Raw genomic sequence first — 21185 nt, 5'->3', positions numbered from 1 at the left:
TTTCAAACATTCCTCTTGTTATTGATTTCTGGTTTTTTTCCATTGTGGTCAGAGAAGATATTTGATATAATTTCAATTTTTTAAGACTTATTTTGTGGTCTAACATATGGTCTATCCTTGAGAATGATCCATGTGCTGAGGAGAAGAATGGGTATTCTGTAACCATTGGATAAAATGTTCTGTAAATATCTATTAGATCTGGCTGGGCACGGTGGCTCACGCCTGTAACTCCAGCACTTTGGGAGGCCAAGGCAGGTGGAGCACAAGGTCAGGAGATCAAGACCATCCTGACTAACACGGAGAAACCCCATCTGTAATAAAAATACAAAAAAATTAGCTGGGCATGGTGGTGGGTGCCTGTAGTCCCAGCTACTCGGGAGGCTGAGGCAGGAGAATGGTGTGAACCTGGGAGGTGGAGCTTGCAGTGAGCCGAGATCATGCCACTGCACTCCAGCCTAAGCAACAGAGTAAAACTCCATCTCAAAAAAAAAAAATCTATTGGAGCCATTTGATCTATAGTGAAGATTAAGTCTGATGTTTCTTTGTTGATTTTTGGTCTGGATGATCTGTCCAATGCTGCAAGTGGGGTGTTGAAGTCTCCAGTTATTATTGTATTGGGGCCTATCTCTCTCTTTAGCTCTAATAATATTTACTTTATATATCTGGGTGCTCCAATTGGAGTGCATATATTTTTACAATTGTTATATACTCTTGCCGAATTAACCTCTTTTCATTATATAATGTCCTTCGTCTCTTTTTATAGTTTTTGTCTTGAAATCAATTTTGTCTGATGTAAGCTAGCTATTTATGATCCTTTTTGGTTTCCATTGGAATGGAATATATTTTTCCATCCCTTTTAGTCTGTGTGTGTCTTTATGGGTAAAGTGTGCTCCTTGTAGGCAACAAATCACTGGGTCTTGCTTTTTTTTTTTTTTTTTTTTTTTTTTTTTTTAATCCATTCAGCTACTCTATGTCTTTTGAATGGAAAGTTTAGTCCATTTAGATTCAATGTTATTATTGATAAGTAAGGACTTACTCTTGCCATTTTGTTATTTGTTTTCTAGTTGTTTTGTGGTCCTCTGTTCCCTCCTTCTTTTGTTCCTGTCTGTCTTCCTTTCTGTGAAGGTGATTTTCTCTGGTAGTATTTAAAAATTTCTTGCTTTTGATTTTTTGTGTATCTGTTGTATGTTGTTTTGGGGATCTTTTTTGCGATAGGGGTCTCGCTTTGTCACCCAGGCTGGAGTGCAGTGGTGCGATCTTGGCTCACTGCAACCTCTGCCTTTCAGGCTCAAGTGATCTGCCCATCTCAGCCTCCCAAGTAGTTGGGACCACAGGTGAGTGCCACTATGTCTGGCTAATTTTTTTTTTTTTTTTTGGTAGAGACAAGCACTTTTGTAGAGACAGCGCTTTCACTGTGTTTTCCAGGCTGGTTTCAAACTCCTGAGCTCAAGCCAAAGGCCTGCTTTGGCCTCCCAAAATGCTAGGATTACAAGTGGGAGCCACCACCACCAGCCCCTGTTGTATGCTTTTTTATTTCAGGTTACCATAAGGCTTGTATTTAATATTTTATAACCCATTATTTATTATTTTTGGCATATTCACAACATAGTCCGTTATTTCAAACCAATGAAAACTTACCACTGATTACATAAATAAAGAAGCAAAGAAAAAATTAATAAAAACTCTACACTTTAACTTTGTCCTCTTACTTTTTAATTCTTTGTTGTTTGTGTTTATGTCATACTGTACTGTCTAATGTCTTGAAAAGTTGTTATAGTTATTAGTTTTGACTGGTTCACCTTTTGGTCTTTCCACTCAAGATATGAGTAGTTTACATACCATGATTACAGTGTTATAATATTCTGTTTTTTTTCTGTGTACTTCCAATTACCAGTGATTTTTACACCTTCAAATTATTTTTCATTGCTCATTAATGTCCTTTTCTTTCAGATTAAAGAACTCCCTTCATTGTAGGACAGGTCTGGTGTTGATGAAATCCCTCAACTTTTGTTTGTCTAGGAAAGTATTTCTCCTTCATATTTCAAGGATATTTTCACCAGATACACTATTCTAGGATAAAATATTTTTTCCTTCAGTGCTTTAAATATGCCATGCTAGTCTTCCCTGGCCTGCAAGGTTTCCACTGGAAAGTCTGCTGCCAGACATACTGGAGCTCCATGGTATGTTATTTGTTTATTTTCTGTTGCTGCTTTTAGGATCCTTTCTATATTCTTGACCTTGGGAGTTTGTTTATTAAATGTTTTGAGGTAATCTTCTTTGGGTTGAATGTTTGGTGTTCTATAACCTTCATATACTTGAATATTGATATCTTTCCCTAAGTTTGGGAAGGTCTTTGTTACTATCACTTTGAATAAACTTTCTACCTCATCTCTCTCTCTACCTCCTCTTTAAGGCCAATAACTCTTTTTTTTTTCTTTTTGAGACTGAGTCTCACTTTGTTGCCCAGGCTGGAGTGCAGTGCTGTGGTCTTGGTTCACTGCAGCCTCCACCTCCCAGGTTCAAGCAATTCTCCTCCCTCAGCCTCCAGAGTAGCTGGGATTAAAGGTACCCGCTGCCACGCCCAGCTAATTTTTGTATTTTAGTTGAGACAGAGTTTCATGATGTTGGCGAGGCTGCTCTCGAACTCCTGACCTCGTGATCTGCCCACCTCAGCCTCCCAAAGTGCTGGGATTACAGGCGTGAGCCACCTCACCTGGCTGCGGCCAATAACTCTTAAACTTGCCCTTTTGAGGCTATTTTCTAGATCTTGTAGGCATGCTTCATTCTTTATTCTTTTTTCTTTTGTCTCTTCTATTTTCAAATTGCCTGTCTTCAAGCTCACTAATTCTTTCTTCCACTTGATCAGTTCTAGTGGTAAGAGATGCTGATGCACCCTTGTGTATGTCAGTTTCATTTCTCAACTCCATAATTTTTGCTTCTTTTTAGTTATTTCAATCTCTTTGTTAAAGTTATATGATAGGATTCTGAATTCCTTCTCTGTGTTAGCTTTAATTTCTTTGAGTTTCCTCAAAACATTTTTTTTTTTTTTAGACAGAGTCTTGCTCAGTTGCCCAGGCTGGAGTGCAGTGGTGTGATCTTGGCTCACTGAATCTCCACCTCCCAAATTTAAGCAATTCTCCTGCCTCAGCCTCCTGAGTAGCTGGGATTACAGGCACACGCCACCACGCCCAGCTATTTTTGTATTTTTAGTAGAGATAGGGTTTCACCATGTTGGCCAAGCTGGTCTTGAACTCCTGAGCTCAAGTGACCTACCCACCTTGGTCTCCCAAAATGTTGGGATTACAGGTGTGAGCCACTGTGCCTGGCCAAAACAGCTATTTTGGATTCTGTTTCAAAGGTCACATATCTCTGTTTCTCTGGGATTGGCCTCTGGTGCCTTATTCATTTGATGAGGTCATGTTTTCCTGGCTGGTCCTGATGCTTGTGGATGTTCATCAGTGTCTGAGTTAAATATTTATTATAGTCTTCGCAGTCTGGGCTGTTTGTATCTGTCCTTCTTGGGAAGGCTTTCCAGGAATTCAGAGGAACTTGGGTGTTGTGATCTAAGTTTTTGGTCACTGCAGCTGTATCTGCATTAGAGGGCACACCAAGCACAGAAATGCTGTGGCTCTTTCACAGTCTGTTGTATGTTTTTTGATTTGAGGTTACCATGAGGTTTGCAGATAACATTTTATCACTCATTATTTTAAATTGCTGACAACTTAACACTGATTACTCATAGAGGCACTGCCATGGTGGTCTTGGATAAGATCTGGAAGAATTCTCTGGATTACCAGGCAGAGACTCTTATTGTCTTCCCTTATTTTCCCCCAGACAAAGTCTTTCTGTGATCAGCTGCCTGGAGTTGGGGGAGAAGTGACACAAACACCCCTGTGACCACCACCACCACTGGGACTGTGCAGGGTCAGACGTGAAGCCAGCATAGTACTAGTACTGGGTCTTGCCCAAGGCCTATGGTAACCACCTCCTGGCTACTACCTATGTTCACTCAAGGCCCTATGGCTCTAAAATCAGCAGGTGGCAAAGCCAGCCAAGCTTATGTCCCTCTCTTTAGGGTGGCAAGTTCCCCCCAGCCTGGGGAGAATCCACAGATGCCTTCCAGGAGCTGGGGCCTAGTCAGAAGCCTTAGGAATCTACCTGGTACTCTATTGTACTGCAGCTGAACTGGCATCCAAGCCATAAGACAAAGTCCTTCCCACTTTTCCCTCCCCTTTCCACAAGCTGAGGAGTCTCTTGCCATGGCCACTTCCACCCCAGGCCTGTAGTGGGTACTGTCTGGCTACTGCTGATGTATACTCAAGGCCCAAGGGCTCTGCAGTAAGCTTGTGGTGAATGCTGCCCAGCCTGGGACTCACCCTTCAGGGAAGTGGGCTCCTCTCTGGCCCAGAGCAGGTTCAGGAATGCTATCTAAGAGCCAAAGCCTAGAATCAGGGACCCTAAGAGCCCACTTGGTATTCTAACCCCACAGTGGCCAAGTCCCCTTTACTCTTTCCACTTCTTTTCTCAAGCAGAAGGAATTTCTCCCCATAGCCACCACAGCTGGAATGTGCTGGGTCACGCCTGCACGTCTCTGAGTCTCACCCAAAGCCCATGATGAGTACTACCTGGCTACTTCTGATTATTCAGGGCCAAAGGGCTCTTTAGTCAGCTGGTGAGGAATCCTGCCAGGACTAGTCCTTACCTTCAAGGCAGCAGGTTCCCTTCTGTCCCAGGGTGTGGCTAGAAATGTCAGCTTGGAGCTATAGCCTGGAATGTGGGCCTCAGGACTTTGCCTGGTACCCTATCCTACTGCAGCTGAGCTGGTATCCAATGCAAGACAAAGTCATCTTTGTTCTTCCCTCTCCTCTTCTCAAGCAGAGGAAAGAAGTCTCTCTCTGAGCTTTGAGCTGCCCTGCCTGGGGTTGGGAGAGGGGTGGTGCAAGCAATCCCTTGGCCATCCCAGCTAGTGTCTCACTAGGTTGTGTGCCCCCCACATTCACTGGCTCTGAGCCCAGCACAGCAACAGGACTTACCCAGGAATTGCCATCCTTGTGGTCTAGATTGCCTTTCAAGTTTATGTAGAACCTCAGAGCACTTCAGCCCATGGTGGGGAGGCTTACTGGAACTCAGGTTCCCACTGCTGGGATGGATGATTTGCCTCTAGCTAGGGCTGGTCTAAATGATCCCTCCATGGGACCTGGGTGAGTTCTTCCCAGTGTTGCTTTGTGCTATGACTGGGCAGCACTGAGTTCCAATGCGAAGTCTGAAAATCACTGCACTCTTCCTCTCCCAGAAGCACAGATTCTCTCCATGCCAGGTGGCTGCTGCCGGGGAGTGGGGGAGAGATAGCATTTAGCAATTCAAGACTGTCTTACCCTCTTCAGTTACTCTTTCAGTGATACGAAGTTAAAACCAGGTACTGTGATCACTCACCTGATTTTTGGTTCTTATGAAGGTGCTTTTTTGTGTGTGGATAGTTACTCAACTTGGTGTTCCTGCAGGGAGCAGGATTAGTGGAGGCTTCTATTCAGCCATCTTGCTCCACCTCCCCTGGCTATGTCCTTTTAAATATTTATAATCGACATACAATAAATTACACTTAAAGTATACAATAAGTTCTAAAATATAACTGTGAAATCATCATCGAACTCTAGATAATTAACATATCCATCAACCCTAAAGTTTCCTCATGTTTATATGATCTCCTTTCCCTCTAGAAACCACTCATCTACTTTCTGTCATATAGATTATAGTTTGCCTTTTCTGGAGTTTTATATAAACAGAATCATATAGTATATGCTCTTTTCTGTCTGACTTCTTTTATTTACCATGATTATTTCATCCATGTTACATGTATCAACAGTTTTTTCCTTGTTTGTTGATGATAGTATTTCATTGTATGGATATATACTCCAGTGGGTTTATTCATTTACCTGTTGATGTATGTTGGATCGTTTCTAGTTTTCAGCGATCACAAATAAAACTGCTATAAACATTAAAGTCCAAGTCTTTGTATAGACATATGCTTTCATTTTCTCTTGGGCAAATACCTTAGGTGGAGTGGCTGGATCTTATGGCCAGTGTATGTTTAACTTTATAAAGAGCTGTTGAAGTGTTTTCCTTTTTTTTTTTTCCTTTTGAGATGGAGTCTTGCTCTGTTGCCCAGGCTGGAGTGCAGTGGCGTAATCTCGGCTCACTGCAACCTCTGCCTCCCAGGTTCAAGCAATTCTCCTGCCTCAGCCTCCTGAGTAGTTGGGGTTACAGATGCCTGCCACCATGCCCAGCTAATTTTTGTATTTTTAGTAGAGACAGGGTTTCACCATGTTGGTCAGGCTGGTCTCAAACTCCTGATCTCAAGTGATCCGCCCGCCTTGACCTCCCAAAGTGATCAGATTACAGGTGTGAGCCACCACGCCCAGCCCCAAATGGTTTATACCATTTTATATTCCCACCAGGATTGTATGAGAGTTCCAGTTCTTCTAAATTCTTGCCAACATTTACTATTTTGAATAAATGTTCATTGTAAAAAAATTTTAAGAAGGTTATATAGGGAAAAAAAAGGCCGCTATTAATCTGTTAATTGCACTACTGGGAAATAAAGCTATTAAACTGTCATATTTGTGGCTGGGCGTGATAACACATGCCTGTGATCCTAGCACTTTGGGAGGCTGAGGAAGGAGGATCACTTGAGACCAGGAGTTTGAGACCAGCCTGGGCAACACAGCAAGACTCTGTCTCCACAAAAAAATTAAAAATTAAAAAAAAGGAAATTGTCATGTTTGTAGACTTCCCAAATTTGCCCTCCTAGGCAAACGGTGCTCTTGTTTTTAAACAAATAGTTGTATATATAATTTTCACCCTCACTATTCAAAACATGTCATAAATGGTAAATCCAAGAAAAATACAGGTATTCCCTCCCCCAATAGAAAACTGTAAAATAGACTTTTTTCTTCCTGTACTGTTTTTTTTTTTTTTTATTGCTTTTTAAGTTGGTTTTCCAAATGAGTAAATCAGAATCTACCTGTAATGGATTTTAAATTTAGTATTTCTCTGTGATATAGTAAACAAGAAACTAGAGGCAAAAATAGCCCTGTCCCTTGCTAAACTTCTAAGGCACTTTTCTAGTACAACTCAACACTAACATTTCAGGCCTTTAGTGCCTTATATGAGTTTTTAAAGAGGGGAAAAGGGAGGGAGCAAGAGTGTCTTAACTCATACATTTATGCATAACAATTATTCTTATATTTTAGTTATTGAGAGGGCTGGTAGAAAAACTAGGTAAACAATATTAATAATTACAGTGCTTATTAAACACTACAGAACACTTACTATGTGCCAGGCACTGTGGGAGGCTCTCTCTTGTGCATTACCTCATTTCATTAGGTCTATGGAGAGTATTGCATTTTCTTAGTTTAGGCACGGCCTCCACAATAAGGATTATCAAAAACCTAAAAATACGTAAAAGAAACTTAGAAGGTATTTGTTGTGCTCCTTGGGGAAGCTAGGCAAATCCTTTCAACTGAAAACCATGGTGACTTCCAAGATCTCTGCCCCTCCCCGTCCCCATGATCCACTTCCTCTTCTCACTGTTCCTCTTAGAAAAGACCTGTGGACTCCACCACCACGAAATGGCAGCACCTTATTTATGGTCACTTTAGAGTGTAGGTTTTCTTAATGGGTCTGCCTGTCATGTTTAACGTCCTTGGCTGGGCCCAAGGCAGATGCAGTCCAAACTCTCACTAAAATTGCCAAGCCCTTTGTCTTCCAGCGTCTAAAATACTAATGTCAATGGAAGCAGGCCAGAGTTTGAATTCTAGTCTCTTAGCCTTTGTTTCCCCTGTCCATAAAATGAATGGGGGTAATTCTTTCCTCCTACAGTTTATTTATGTATTTACTAATTCATTCATTCATCCATCCATTCGTTCATTCAGTTTACTGAGTACCTACTATGTGTCAGCCCCTGTTCTAGGGTGGAAACTAAGAGAATGATGTACCTGGAGGGCGCTGGAAGCTCTAAAGCCCTAGCAGTTACTGTTTTTACTATTAGTGGTTTTTTTTTTTTTTTTTTTTTTTTTTCCCCCCCCACAAATCAACAGAACAAAGAAAATTACCTAAACAGCAAGGACATAGGGAGGAACTTCTTGGCACAGAACTTTCCGAACACTTTTTCCTGAAGGGATTCAAAAAGCAAGAAAGGTACTCTTTCGCTAGGACCTTCTCTGAGCTGTCCCCAGGATGCTTCTGGGACTATTTTTCTTTCCCAGAGAATCGAGAAACCCTGCAGCGAATTCCCAAGCTCTAGTTATAAACAGAAGTTCTCCTTCTGCTAAGTAGCATTCAAAGATCTTAATCTGGGTTTCAGTTTTCTCGAACGAAAAATGCAGCTCCGAGCCGTTAACTGGCTGGGGCACCATTAGCAAGTCACTTAGCATCTCTGGAGCCAGTTTGCAAAGCAAGGGGGCGGCCTTAAGGTGCCTCCAGCCTGAAGTCCTAGAATGAGCGCCCCGTGTCCCAAGCTGGGGCACGCACCCCAGATCAGAGGGCGCCGATGTACAGACAGCAAACCCACCCAATCTAGTGCATGCCTTCTTAAACATCATGAGACTCTAAGAAAAGGAAACTGAAAACGGGAAAGTCCCTCTCTCTAACCTGGCACTGCGTCGCTGGCTTGGAGACGGGTGACGGTCCCGGCGGGCCTTGTCCTGATTGGCTGTGCACGCGTGGAATATAAGCGGAGGCATCGCGCCCAGCGGGCATTCCTGAAGCGGACAGCATTCGGGCCAAGATGTCTCGCTCCGTGGCCTTAGCCGTGCTCGCGCTACTCTCTCTTTCTGGCCTGGAGGCTATCCAGCGTGAGTCTCTCCTACCCTCCCGCTCTGGTCCTTCCTCTCCCGCCCCGCACCCTCTGTGGCCCTCTCTGTGCTCTCTCGCTCCGTGACCTCCCTTCTCCAAGTTCTCCTTGGTGGCCCGCCGTGGGGCTAGTCCAGGGCTGGGTCTCGGGGAAGCGGTGGGGTGGCCTGGGAGTGGGGAAGGGGATGCGCACCCGGGACGCGCGCTTCTTGCCCCTTTCGGCAGGGAGCAGGGGAGACCTTTGGCCTATGGCGACGGGAGGGTCGGGACAAAGTTTAGGGCGTTGATAAGCGTCAGAGCGCCGAGGCTGGGGGAGGGTTTCTCTTCCGCTCTTTCGCGGGGCCTCTGGCTCCCCGGGCACAGCTGGAGTGGGGGACGGGTAGGCTCGTCCCAAAGGCGCGGCGCTGAGGGCTGTGAACGCGTGGAGGGGCGCCTGGGGTCTGGGGCAGGCGTCGCCCGGGTAAGCCTGTCTGCTGCAGCTCTGCTTCCCTTGGACTGGAGAGCTGTGGACTTCGTCTAGGCGCCCGCTAGGTTCGCCTGCCCTAGCATCTCCGGGTCTATGTGGGGCCACACCATGGCGAGGAAACAGCACGCGACGTTTGTAGAATGCTTGGCTGTGATACAAAGCAGTTTCGAATCATTAACTTATTTGTTCCCATCACATGTCACTTTTAAAAAATTATAAGAACTACCCGTTATTGACATCTTTCTGTGTGCCAAGGACTTTACGTGCTTTGCGTCATTTAATTTTGAAAATAGTTATCTTCCGCCATAGATAACTACTATGGTTATCTTCTGCCTCTCACAGATGAAGAAACTGAGGCACCGAGATTTTAAGAAACTTAATTACACAGGGGATAAATGGCAGCAATCGAGATTGAAATCAAGCCTAACCAGGGCCTTTTGCGGGAGCGCATGCCTTTTGGCTGTAATTCGTGCATTTTTTTAAGAAAAACGCCTGCCTTCTGCGTGAGATTCTCCAGAGCAAACTGGGCGGCATGGGCCCTGTGGTCTTTTCGTACAGAGGGCTTCCTCTTTGGCTCTTTGCCTCGTTCTTTCCAAGATGTACTGTGCCTCTTACTTTCGGTTTTGAAAACATGAGGGGATTGGGCGTGGTAGCTCACACCTGTAATCCCAGCACTTAGGGAGGCCGAGGCGGGAGGATGGCTTGAGGTCAGTAGTTGAGACCAGCCTGGCCAACATGGTGAAGCCTCGTCTCTACAAAAAATAAAAACAAAAATTAGCCAGGTGTGGTGGCTCGCGCCTGTGGTCCCAGCTGCTCCGGTGGCTGAGGCGGGAGGATCTCTTGAGCCTAGGAGTTTGAGCTATCATGGCGCCAGTGCACTCCAGCGTGGGTAACAGAGCGAGACCCTGTCTCTTAAAAAAGAAAAAAAAAAAAGAAAAGAAAGAAAGAAAGAGAAAAGAAAAGAAAGAAAGAAGTGAAGGTTTGTCAGTCATGGGAGTTGTAAAACCATTAATAAAGATAATCCAAGATGGTTACCAAGACTGTTGAGGACACCAAAGACCTTGAGCACTTTCTAAATACCTGGCAATACACTAAGCGCTCTCACCTTTTCCCCTGGCAAAACATGATCGAAAGCAGAATGTTTTGATCATGAGAAAATTGCATTTAATTTGAATACAATTTATTTACAACATAAAGGATAATGTATATATCATCACCATTACTGGTATTTGCTGGTTATGTTAGATGTCATTTTAAAAAATAACAATCTGATATTTAAAAAAAAATCTTATTTTGAAAATTTCCAAAGTAATACGTGCCATGCATAGACCATTTCTGGAAGATACCACAAGAAACATGTAATGGTGATTGCCTCTGAAGGTCTATTTTCCTCCTCTGACCTGTGTGTGGGTTTTGTTTTTGTTTTACTGTGGGCATAAATTAATTTTTCAGTTAAGTTTTGGAAGCTTAAATAACTCTCCAAAAGTCATAAAGCCAGTAACTGGTTGAGCCCGAATTCAAACACAGCCTGTCTGATACTTGTCCTCTTCTTAGAAAAGATTACAGTGATGCTCTCACAAAATCTTGCCGCCTTCCCTCAAACAGAGAGTTCCAGGCAGGATAAATGTGTGCTCTGACCCCTGAGGCATTTATTATGTTCTTATTATTAGAAGCTCAGATGCAAAGGGCTCTCTTAGCTTTTAGTGTTATGAAAAAAATCAGGTCTTCATTAGATTCCCCAATCCACCTCTTGATGGGGCTAGTAGCCTTTCCTTGATGATAGGGTAGTTCTAGAGAGATATATCTGGTCAAGGTGGCCTGGTACTCCTCCTTCTCCCCATAGCCTCCCAGACATGGAGGAGTAGCTGCCTTTTAGTGATCATGTACCCTGAATATAAGTGTATTTAAAAGAATTTTGTACACATATATTTAGTGTCAATCTGTGTATTTAGTAGCACTAACACTTCTCTTCATTTTCGATGAAAAATATAGAGTTTATAATATTTTCTTCCCACTTCCCCATGGATGGTCTAGTCATGCCTCTCATTTTGGAAAGCACTGTTTCTGAAACATTAGGCAATGTATTCCCAATCTGGCTAGTTTACAGCAATCACCTGTGGATGCTAATTAAAATGCAAATCGCACTGTCATATGCGTTACTCCATTTGGTCATAATGGAAAGTATGTTCTGTCCCATTTGCCATAGTCCTCACCTATCCCTGTTATATTTTATCGGGTCCAACTCAACCATTTAAGGTATTTGCCAGCTCTTGTATGCATTTAGGTTTTGTTTCTTTGTTTTCTAGCTCATGAAATTAGGTACAAAATCAGAGAGGGGTCTGGCATATAAACCCTCAGCAGAAATAAAGAGGTTTTGTTGTTTGGTAAGAACATACCTTGGGTTGGCTGGGTGCGGTGGCTCGTGCCTGTAATCCCAACACTTTGGGAGGCCAAGGCAGGCGGATCACTTGAAGTCGGGAGTTCGAGACCAGCCTGGCCAACATGGTGAAACCATGTCTCTACTAAAAATACAAAACTACCGGGCATGGTGGTGTGTGCCTGTAGTCCCAGGAATCACTTGAACCCAGGAGGCGGAGGTTGCAGTGAGCTGAGATCTCACCACTGCACACTGCACTCCAACCTGGGCTTTGGAATGAGATTCCATCCCTCCCCTCCACAAAAAAAAAATAAAAAAAAAAAAATAAAGAACATACCTTGGGTTGATCCACTTAGGAACCTCAGGTAATAATAATAACATCTGCTACCGTATAGAGCAATTGCTATGTCCCAGGCACTCTACTAGACACTTCATACAATTTAGAAAATCAGATGGGTGTAGATCAAGGCAGGAGCAGGAACCAAAAAGAAAGGAGTAAACATAAGAGAAAAAATGGAAGGGGTGGAAATAGAGTACAATAACATGAGTAATTTGATGGGGCTATTATGAACTGAGAAATGAACTTTGAAAAGTAGCTTGGGGCCAAATCATGTAGACTCTTGAGTGATGTGTTAAGGAATGCTATGAGTGCTGAGAAGGCATCAGAAGTCCTTGAAAGCCTCCAGAAAAAGGCTCTTAAAAATGCAGCACAATCTCCAGTGACAGAAGATACTGCTAGAAATCTGCTAGGAAAAAAAAAAAAAGCCTGTATAGAGGAATTATGAGGGAAAGATACCAAGTCATGGTTTATTCTTCAAAATGGAGGTGGCTTGTTGGGAAGGTGGAAGCTCATTTGGCCACAGTGGAAATGGAATTGGGAGAAATCGATGACCAAATGTAAACACTTGGTGCCTGATGTAGCTTGACACCAAGTTAGCCCCAAGTGAAATACCCTGGCAATATTAATGTGTCTTTTCCCGATATTCCTCAGGTACTCCAAAGATTCAGGTTTACTCACGTCATCCCGCAGAGAATGGAAAGTCAAATTTCCTGAATTGCTATGTGTCTGGGTTTCATCCATCCGATATTGAAGTTGACTTGCTGAAGAATGGAAAGAAAATTGAAAAAGTGGAGCATTCAGACTTGTCTTTCAGCAAGGACTGGTCTTTCTATCTCTTGTACTACACTGAATTCACCCCCACTGAAAAAGATGAGTATGCCTGCCGTGTGAACCATGTGACTTTGTCACAGCCCAAGACAGTTAAGTGGGGTAAGTCTTACATTCTTTTGTAAGCTGCTGAAAGTTGTGCATGAGTAGTCATATCATAAAGCTGCTTTGATATAAAAAAAGGCTATGGCCATACTACCCTGAATGAGTCCCATCCCATCAGATATAAACAATCTGCATATTGGGATTGTCAGGGAATGTTCTTAAAGATCAGATTAGTGGCACTTGCTGAGATACTGATGCACAGCATGGTTTCTGAACCAGTAGCTTCCCTGCAGTTGAGCAGGGAGCAGCAGCAGCACTTGCACGAATACATATACACTCTTAACACTTCTTACCTGCTGGCTTCCTCTAGCTTTCGTGGCAGCTTCAGGTATATTTAGCACTAACGAACATCTCAAGAAGGTATAGGCCTTTGGTTGTAAGTCCTGCTATCCTAGCATCCTATAATCCTGGACTCCTCCAGTACTTTCTGGCTGGATTGGTATCTGAGGCTAGTAGGAAGGGCTTGTTCCTGCTGGGTAGCTCTAAACAAGGTATTCATGGGTAGGAACAGCAGCCTATTCTACCAGTCTTATTTCTAACCATTTTAGACATTTGTTAGTGCATGGTATTTTAAAAGTAAAACTTAATGTCTTCCTTTTCTTTTCTCCACTGTCTTTTTCATAGATCGAGACATGTAAGCAGCATCATGGAGGTAAGTTTTTGACCTTAAGAAAATGTTTTTGTTTCACTTTCCTGAGGACTATGTATAGACAGCTCTAACATGATAACCCTCACTATGCGGAGAACATTGACAGAGTAGCATTTTAGCAGGCAAAGAAGAATCCTACAGGGTCACATTCCCTTCTCCTGTGGAGTGGCATGAAGAAGGCGTATGGCCCCAGGTATGGCCATATTACTGACCCTCTACAGAGAGGGCAAAGGAACTGTCAGTATGGTATTGCAAGATAAAGGCAGCTGGTTACCCACATTATCTCTGCAAGGTTTTGATCTTTCTTCTGCCATTTCCACATTGGACATCTCCTCTGAGAAGAGAAAATGAACCACTCTTTTCCTTTGTATAATAGTTGTTTTATTCTTCAGACAGAAGAGAGGAGTTATACAGTTCTGCACACATCCCATTCCTGTATGGGGACTGTGTTTGCCTCTTAGAGGCTCCCAGGCCACTAGAGGAGATAAAGGGAAACAGACTGTTATAACTTGATATAATGATATTATAACAGATGTAACTACAAAGAGCTCCAGAAGCAAGAGAGAGGGAGGAACTTGGACTTCTCTACATCTTTAGCTGGAGTCCAAAGGCTTTTCAATGAAATTCTACTGCCCAGGGTACATTGATGCTGAAAACCCATTCAAATCTCCTGTTATATTCTAGAACAGGGAGTTGATTTGGGAGAGCATCGGGAAGGTGGATGATCTGCCCAGTCACACTGTTAGTAAATTGTAGAGCCAGGACCTGAACTCTAATATAGTCATGTGTTACTTAATGACGGGGACATGTTCTGAGAAATGCTTACACAAACCTAGGTGTTGTAGCCTACTACACGCATAGGCTACATGGTATAGCCTATTGCTCCTAGACTACAAACCTGTACAGCCTGTTACTGTACTGAATACTGTGGGCAGTTGTAGCACAATGGTAAGTATTTGTGTATCTAAACATAGAAAAGTTACAGTAAAAATATGCTATTTTAATCTTATGAGACCACTGTCATATATACAGTCCATCATTGACCAGAACATCATATCAGCATTTTTTCTTCTAAGATTTTGGGAGCACCAAAGGGATACACTAACAGGATATACTCTTTGTAATGGGTTTGGAGAACTGTCTGCAGTTACTTCTTTTAAAAAAGTGATCTACACAGTAGAAATTAGAAAAGTTTGGTAATGAGATCTGCAATCCAAATAAAATAAATTCATTGCTAACCTTTTTCTTTTCAGGTTTGAAGATGCTGCATTTGGATTGGATGAATTCCAAATTCTGCTTGCTTGCTTTTTAATATTGATATGCTTATACACTTACACTTTATGCACAAAATGTAGGGTTATAATAATGTTAACATAGACATGATCTTCTTTATAATTCTACTTTGAGTGCTGTCTCCATGTTTGATGTATCTGGGCAGGTTGCTCCGCAGGTAGCTCTAGGAGGGCTGGCAACTTAGAGGTGGGGAGCAGAGAATTCTCTTATCCAACGTCAACATCTTGGTCAGATCTGAACCCTTCAATCTCTTGCACTCAAAGCTTGATAAGATAGTTATGCGTGCATGAGTTAACTTCCAATTTACATACTCTGCTTAGAATTTGGGGGAAAAATTTAGAAATATAATTGACAGGATTATTGGAAATTTGTTATAATGAAACATTTTGTCATATAAGATTCATATTTACTTCTTATACATTTGATAAAGTAAGGCATGGTTGTGGTTAATCTGGTTTATTTTTGTTCCACAAGTTAAATAAATCATAAAACTTGATGTGTTGTCTCTTATATCTCACTCCCACTATTACCCCTCTATTTTCAAATAGGGAAACAGTTCTCAAGTTCCACTTGGTAAAAAATGTGAACCCCTTGTATATAGGGTTTGGCTTACAGTGTAAAGGGCTTCAGTGATCCACATTTTCCAGATTAGGAATCCGATGCTCAAAAAAGTTAAATGGCATAGTTGGGGTGACACAGCTGTCTAGTGGGAGGCCAGCCTTCTATATTTTAGCCAGAGTTCTTTCCTGTGAGCCAGGTCATGAGGAGTATGCAGACTCTAAGAGGGAGCAAAAGTATCTGAAGGATTTAATATTTTAGCAAGGAATAGATATACAGTCATCCCTTGGTCTCCCTGGGGTATTGGTTTCAGGACCCCTTCTTGGACACCAAAATCTATGGATATTTAAGTCCCTTCTATAAAATGGTATAGTATTTGCATATAACCTATGCACATCCTCCTGTATACTTTAAATAATTTCTAGATTACTTATAATACCTAATACAATGTAAATGCTATGCAAATAGTTGTTATTGTTTAAGGAATAATGACAAGAAAAAAAGTCTGTACATGTTCAGTAAAGACACAACCATCCCTTTTTTCCCCCCAATGTTTTTGATCCATGGTTTGCTGAATCCACAGATGTGGAGCCCCTGGATACGGAAGGCCAACTGTACTTTGAATGACAAATAACAGATTTAAAATTTTCAAGGCATAGTTTTATACCTGATGGCCGGCTTTGTTTATTTGACCAAGAATCTGAGTTAGCTAGTTCTAGGTATTGACAGGATAAATAAAACACAACACTGCTCCCAATCTTCTCAGTTTAGCGGAGGGACAGATATGCACTCAAAAAAATAATTAAAATATATCCTGATAAGAATATAGCATAGGTATGCGCGAAGAACTTGGCAATCGAAATTTTATTGTTCAGGCTGGGCGAGGTGTCTCATGTCTGTAATCCCAGCACTTTGAGAGGCCATGGTAGGATGATCGCTTGAGCCCAGGAGTCCAAGACCAGCCCGGGCAACATAACGAGACCCTGTCTCAATTCAAAAAACTGAATTAAAAAAAACAAAAAATAATTTTTTAAAAAAAGAAATTTTATTGTTCAAGGAACAACAACAAAAATCTAGGGAGGTGTTAGAGAAGCCATTTGCCTGAGCTGAGAGTAAGTTGGTAGTGGTTCTCTTGATTGGTGGGTGGGGCCTGGGTTTCCAGGCATGGTAGCCAGGAAGGACAGCCACATGGCAGGTTTGGGTAATTCCAAACAGTGGAGCAAGGGTATCTGGAGGAAGACTTGTAGGAACTCAGCTGAAAAAATTGGAGGATGATACTCTGAAAGAAAAACAAAGTTTTAAAATTTCTACTCTTACACTTAACACAGAACGCTTCTGTGAGCAGATATGTAGGGGTTTTCCCCCACACTCTGTTAGAAGAAAAACCTCAGACAGATTAAATTTAACAGAGTTTAACTGAGCAAAAATGATTCTCAAACCAAGCAGCTGCCGGAGCCAGAATAGGTTCAAAATGACTCTGGGGGTGCCACATGGTTGGATAACATTTAGGGACAGAAAAAGGAAAGTGATGTGCAGGAAATGGAAGTCAGGGGCAGAAACAGCCAGATTGGTTGCAGTTCAGCATTTGCCTCATTTAAACAGGGTTTGAAGAGTTGGCCACCTGTGATTGGCTGAGACTTTGTGGTATAAGAGTAAGTTACAGTCTGTTTACACATCCAGTTAGGTTACAGTTCACTGTGCAGAGAGAAATCTTTAGCCTGAACTTACATAGGGAGGCAGCTTTATTTATTTATTTAATTTTTTTTTTGAGACAAGGTCTCACTCTGTCACCTGGGCTGGAGTTCAGTGGTATGATCATGGCTTACTGCAGCCTCGACTTCCTGGCCTCAAGCAATCCTCCCGCCTCAGGCTCCAGAGTAGCTGGGACTACAGGCACATGTCACCATGCCTGGGTAATTTTGTTTTTTAATTTTTAGTAGAGATGAACTCCTGGCCTTGTGCAATTCTTTCGCCTCAGCCTCCCAAAATGCTGGAATTACAGGTGTGAGCCACCCCGCCCAGCCAAGGCAACTTTAGGTTAAACCTTTTTTTGAGACAGTTTCCCTCTTGTTGTCTAGGCTGGAGTGCAGTGGCACCATCTTGGCTCACTGCAACCTCCACCTCCAGGGTTCAAGTGATTCTCGTTCCTCAGCCTCCCGAGTAACTGGATTACAGGCATGCGCCACCATGCCTGGCTAATTTTGTATTTTTAGTAGAGATGGTATTTCACCATGTTGTCCAGGCTGGTCTCAAACTCCTGGCCTCAAGTGATCCTCTGGCCTCAGCTTCCCAGAGTACTGAGATTACAGGCATGAGCCACTGTGCCCTGCCTAGGCTAAACTTAATTTAACAACACCAAACAATCTCCAGCAGACACCAACTGGGTATCCCATAATTCAATTCGATTTTGATGGGATCTACCTGGAGATGGTGTCAGATCCCACTGGTTGAGGGTTCAGTCCCACAAGACTGCCCTCCACTTCAGATGCCAATCACACATTGTAGGTTGTTACCTCTACTTCTGACTGACCAGCTGGAAACCAGGACTCCCATGACTCCCTCCTTGACTTTGGTTAATTTGCTAGGACAGTTCACATTTACCAATCTATTATAAAAGATTAAAGGCTACAGATGAACAGCTAGACGAAAAGATGAATAGGGCTATATGTAGGGGGTTGTGGTGGTGACAGTCCATGCCCTCTCCAGGTGTATGCCACCCTCCCAGCACCTCCATACATTCAGCGAACAGGAAGCTCATTGTTCAAGAGTTTTTACAGAGCTTGATCTCCAGCTCCCCTTCACCTTCCCAGAGGTGGATGGGTGGGGGTGGAAGTTCCAACACACTAATCTTCTCATCTCTTGGTCTTTCTGGTGACTAGCACCATCCTGAGGCTATCTGGGGGCCCAAACCTATAGTGAGTATAACCTCATTAGCATATACTCAAGGGTTACCAAAGAGGTGTATTATTAATAACAAAAGACACTCCTATCACTCAAAATTCAAAGACTTTTAGGAACTTCTGACAGGAACTGGGGACAAAGACCAAATGTGTTTCATATTATACCACATTTACCTAGGCCATTCATTAACTCTTCACCTGGCTGCAAACTAAAATTACATGTAGAGTTTATAAGAACAACACACACACACACACACACACACACACACAAAACAACAAGCCAGGCACGGTGGCTCACACCTGTAATCCCAACACTTTGGGAAGTCAAGGTGAGCAGATCGCGAGGTCAGGAGTTCAAGACCAGCCTGGCTAACATGGTGAAACCCTGTCTCTACTAAGAATACAAAAATTAGCCGGGCATGGTGGCATGCACCTGTAATCCCAGCTACTCAGGAGGCTGAGGCAAGAGAATCGCTTGACCCTCGCAGGCAGAGGTTGCAGTGAGCCAAGATCATGCCATTGCACTCCAGCCTGGGCGACAGAGTGAGACTCCGTCTCAAAAACAACAACGACAACAACAACAACACCTCACCAGCTTCCCAGACTCCCATCCAGGCCAATTAAATCATAATCTCTCGGTATGGAGCCCAGGTATAGTGTTATTTTTTAAAAAACCTCTAGATAGTTTTAATATACATCCAAGATTGACAGACCCATTGAGTTCCATCATAAAGAACTCTCTCTCTATTCCATATCATTCAACAGAGCTATTTTGTGAGGGGCTGCTCTGCTGGCTGATATTACAAGGTAATAGTATGTCAAAGTCAAATGAAATATAGAGTTGAATTGCTGAAATTGAAATGTTTTATTTGGGAGGAAAGAATTGCAACTCAGGGCATACACACAGACCAGCTGGTCTTTGGCATGTCTGAAGTACAAAAAGGCTTTATAAAATGGGAAAATGTTACTTATTGCTCTGAGAAAATTTCACTGGTGCTAGTAAGGTTTTGAGGAGCTGGCAAGTTTTGACTGGCAAATGGTGACGATGAACAGAACTAGTCTCAGAGTTGTAGCAGGTCATTTCAGTAGCCATTAGTTAAACCTGGTTTCAGGTGATAGCAGGCAGTTTCAGCTGCCAGGCTTGCAGAAAATTGCATTTTTGGAACAATGTTTTGTGCCCTGAGTGCTTCTCCCTGGCTTCTTGACTCTGTTTTAGTTGAGTAAGACAAAAATGACCCAGTTTGTATGATCAACTTTCACAGTTCCTTTGGAGCATGCCTTAGTTCCTCTTTTCAGAAGAAGAGAGCAAGCAAAGAGGAGGAATACTGGAAGCTTAATTAACCTTATTAAATATAATCATGCAATGCAAATTAAATGGACAAGTCCCAACATCAGTAATAAAGAAGTAGATCCTACATACTGACATGGAAGAATACCCATACTATATTGCTGAAACAAAAATTAGTTTCTAGAAAATATATGTAAGAAGCCACTTTAAAAAAACAAACTAGGTGGGACATGGTGGCTCAAGCCTATAATCCCAGCATTTTTGGAGGCCAAGGCAGGAGGACTGCTTGAGCTGTGAAGTTTGAGACAAGCCTGGGCAACACAGTGAGACCCAGTCTCTCTCTCTATGTATGTATGTATGTATGTATGTATGTATGTATTTATTTATTTATTTGAGATGGAGTCTTGCCTTGTCACCCAGGCTGGAGTGCAATGTCACGATTTCGGCTCACTGCAACCTCTACCTCCCAGGTTCAAACGATTCTCCTGCCTCAGCCTCCTGAGTAGCTGGAATTACAGGCACCCGCCACCACACCCAGCTAATTATTTTTTGTATTTTTAGTACAGACGGGGTTTCACCATGTTGGTCAGGCTGGTCTCAAACTCTTGACCTCATGATCCGCCCGCCTTGGCCTCCCAAAGTGCTGGGATTACAGGTGTGAGCCACCGTGCCCAGCCGAGACCCAGTCTCTTTAAAAAAAATGGCTAACATGGTGAAACCCCATCTCTACTAAAAATACAAAAATTAGCTGGGTGTGGTGGTACATACCTGTAATCCCAGCTACTTGGGAGGCTGAGGCAGAATCACTTGAACCCAGGAGGCGGAGGTTGCAGTGAGCGGAGATTGCATCACCGCACACTAGCCTGGGTGACAGAGCAAGACTTTGTCACGCACACACAAAAAAAGTGGACGCTTGCATCACTTGAGCCTGGGAGGTTGAGGCTGCAGTGAGCAGAGATCAGGACACTACACTCTAGCCTGGGCGACGAAGAAAGTCCCTCGAAAAGGAAAAAAAAAAGTAGACCCTTGCACCCCAAACCTGTATTGTTCAAAGGCTAACTGTATCCTCCTTTAAAAAAGGGGTTACTAGGCCGGGCGCGGTGGCTCATGCTTGTAATCCCAGCACTTTGGGAAGCCAAGGCGGGCAGATCACGAGGTCAGGAGATCGAGACCATGGTGAAACCCCGTCTCTACTAAAAATACAAAAAATTAGACGGGCGTGGTGGCGGGCGCCTGTAGTCCCAGCTACTTGGAGAGGCTGAGGCAGGAGAATGGCGTGAACCCGGGAGGCGGAGCTAGCAGTGAGCCGAGATCGCGCCACTGCACTCCAGCCTGGGTGACAGAGCGAGACTCCGTCTCGAAAAAAAAGAAAAAAAAAAAAGGGGGGGTTACTGTTAAATAATAATTTTTATATCTTATTTTTTTCATGATCCCTAAGGAAAACATGTCACAAATGGACATGTCTTTCTAGTTTTGTCAACAACCACTTTCACAGTATTTTTGGGCTGTTGCTTTTTACTTGTCATTTTTG

The 21185-nt window shown here is 43.0% G+C and overlaps 1 protein-coding gene across 2 annotated transcripts; it reads left to right on the top strand.

The window, feature by feature from the left end:
* Nucleotides 1–8719: 8719 nt before the first annotated feature.
* B2M (beta-2-microglobulin) lies at nt 8720–15404 on the top strand. Of its 2 annotated transcripts, XM_030814148.1 has the most exons (4): nt 8720–8852; nt 12685–12963; nt 13591–13618; nt 14869–15404. In XM_030814148.1, exons 1-3 carry the CDS (start codon nt 8786–8788, stop codon nt 13602–13604), a joined length of 360 nt encoding a protein of 119 aa, XP_030670008.1. In that variant the 5' UTR covers nt 8720–8785; the 3' UTR covers nt 13605–13618; nt 14869–15404. The 2 variants fall into 2 exon arrangements, with proteins under 2 accessions (XP_030670008.1, XP_012362670.1); XM_012507216.2 differs by lacking the exons at nt 13591–13618; nt 14869–15404 and having other exon boundaries at nt 12685–13563.
* Nucleotides 15405–21185: the final 5781 nt, after the last annotated feature.

This window comes from Nomascus leucogenys, chromosome 6 (genome assembly GCF_006542625.1).
Source record: "Nomascus leucogenys isolate Asia chromosome 6, Asia_NLE_v1, whole genome shotgun sequence".
Lineage (NCBI taxonomy): Eukaryota > Metazoa > Chordata > Mammalia > Primates > Hylobatidae > Nomascus > Nomascus leucogenys.
This window is presented reverse-complemented; position numbering and strand designations above follow the sequence as displayed.

Coding starts and splice junctions, on each gene's coding strand:
- B2M (XM_012507216.2), top strand. CDS start 8,786: ATGTCTCGCTCCGTGGCCTTAGCCGTGCTCGCGCTACTCTCTCTTTCT. Junction 8,853..12,684: donor TGGCCTGGAGGCTATCCAGC/GTGAGTCTCTCC, acceptor GATATTCCTCAG/GTACTCCAAAGATTCAGGTT.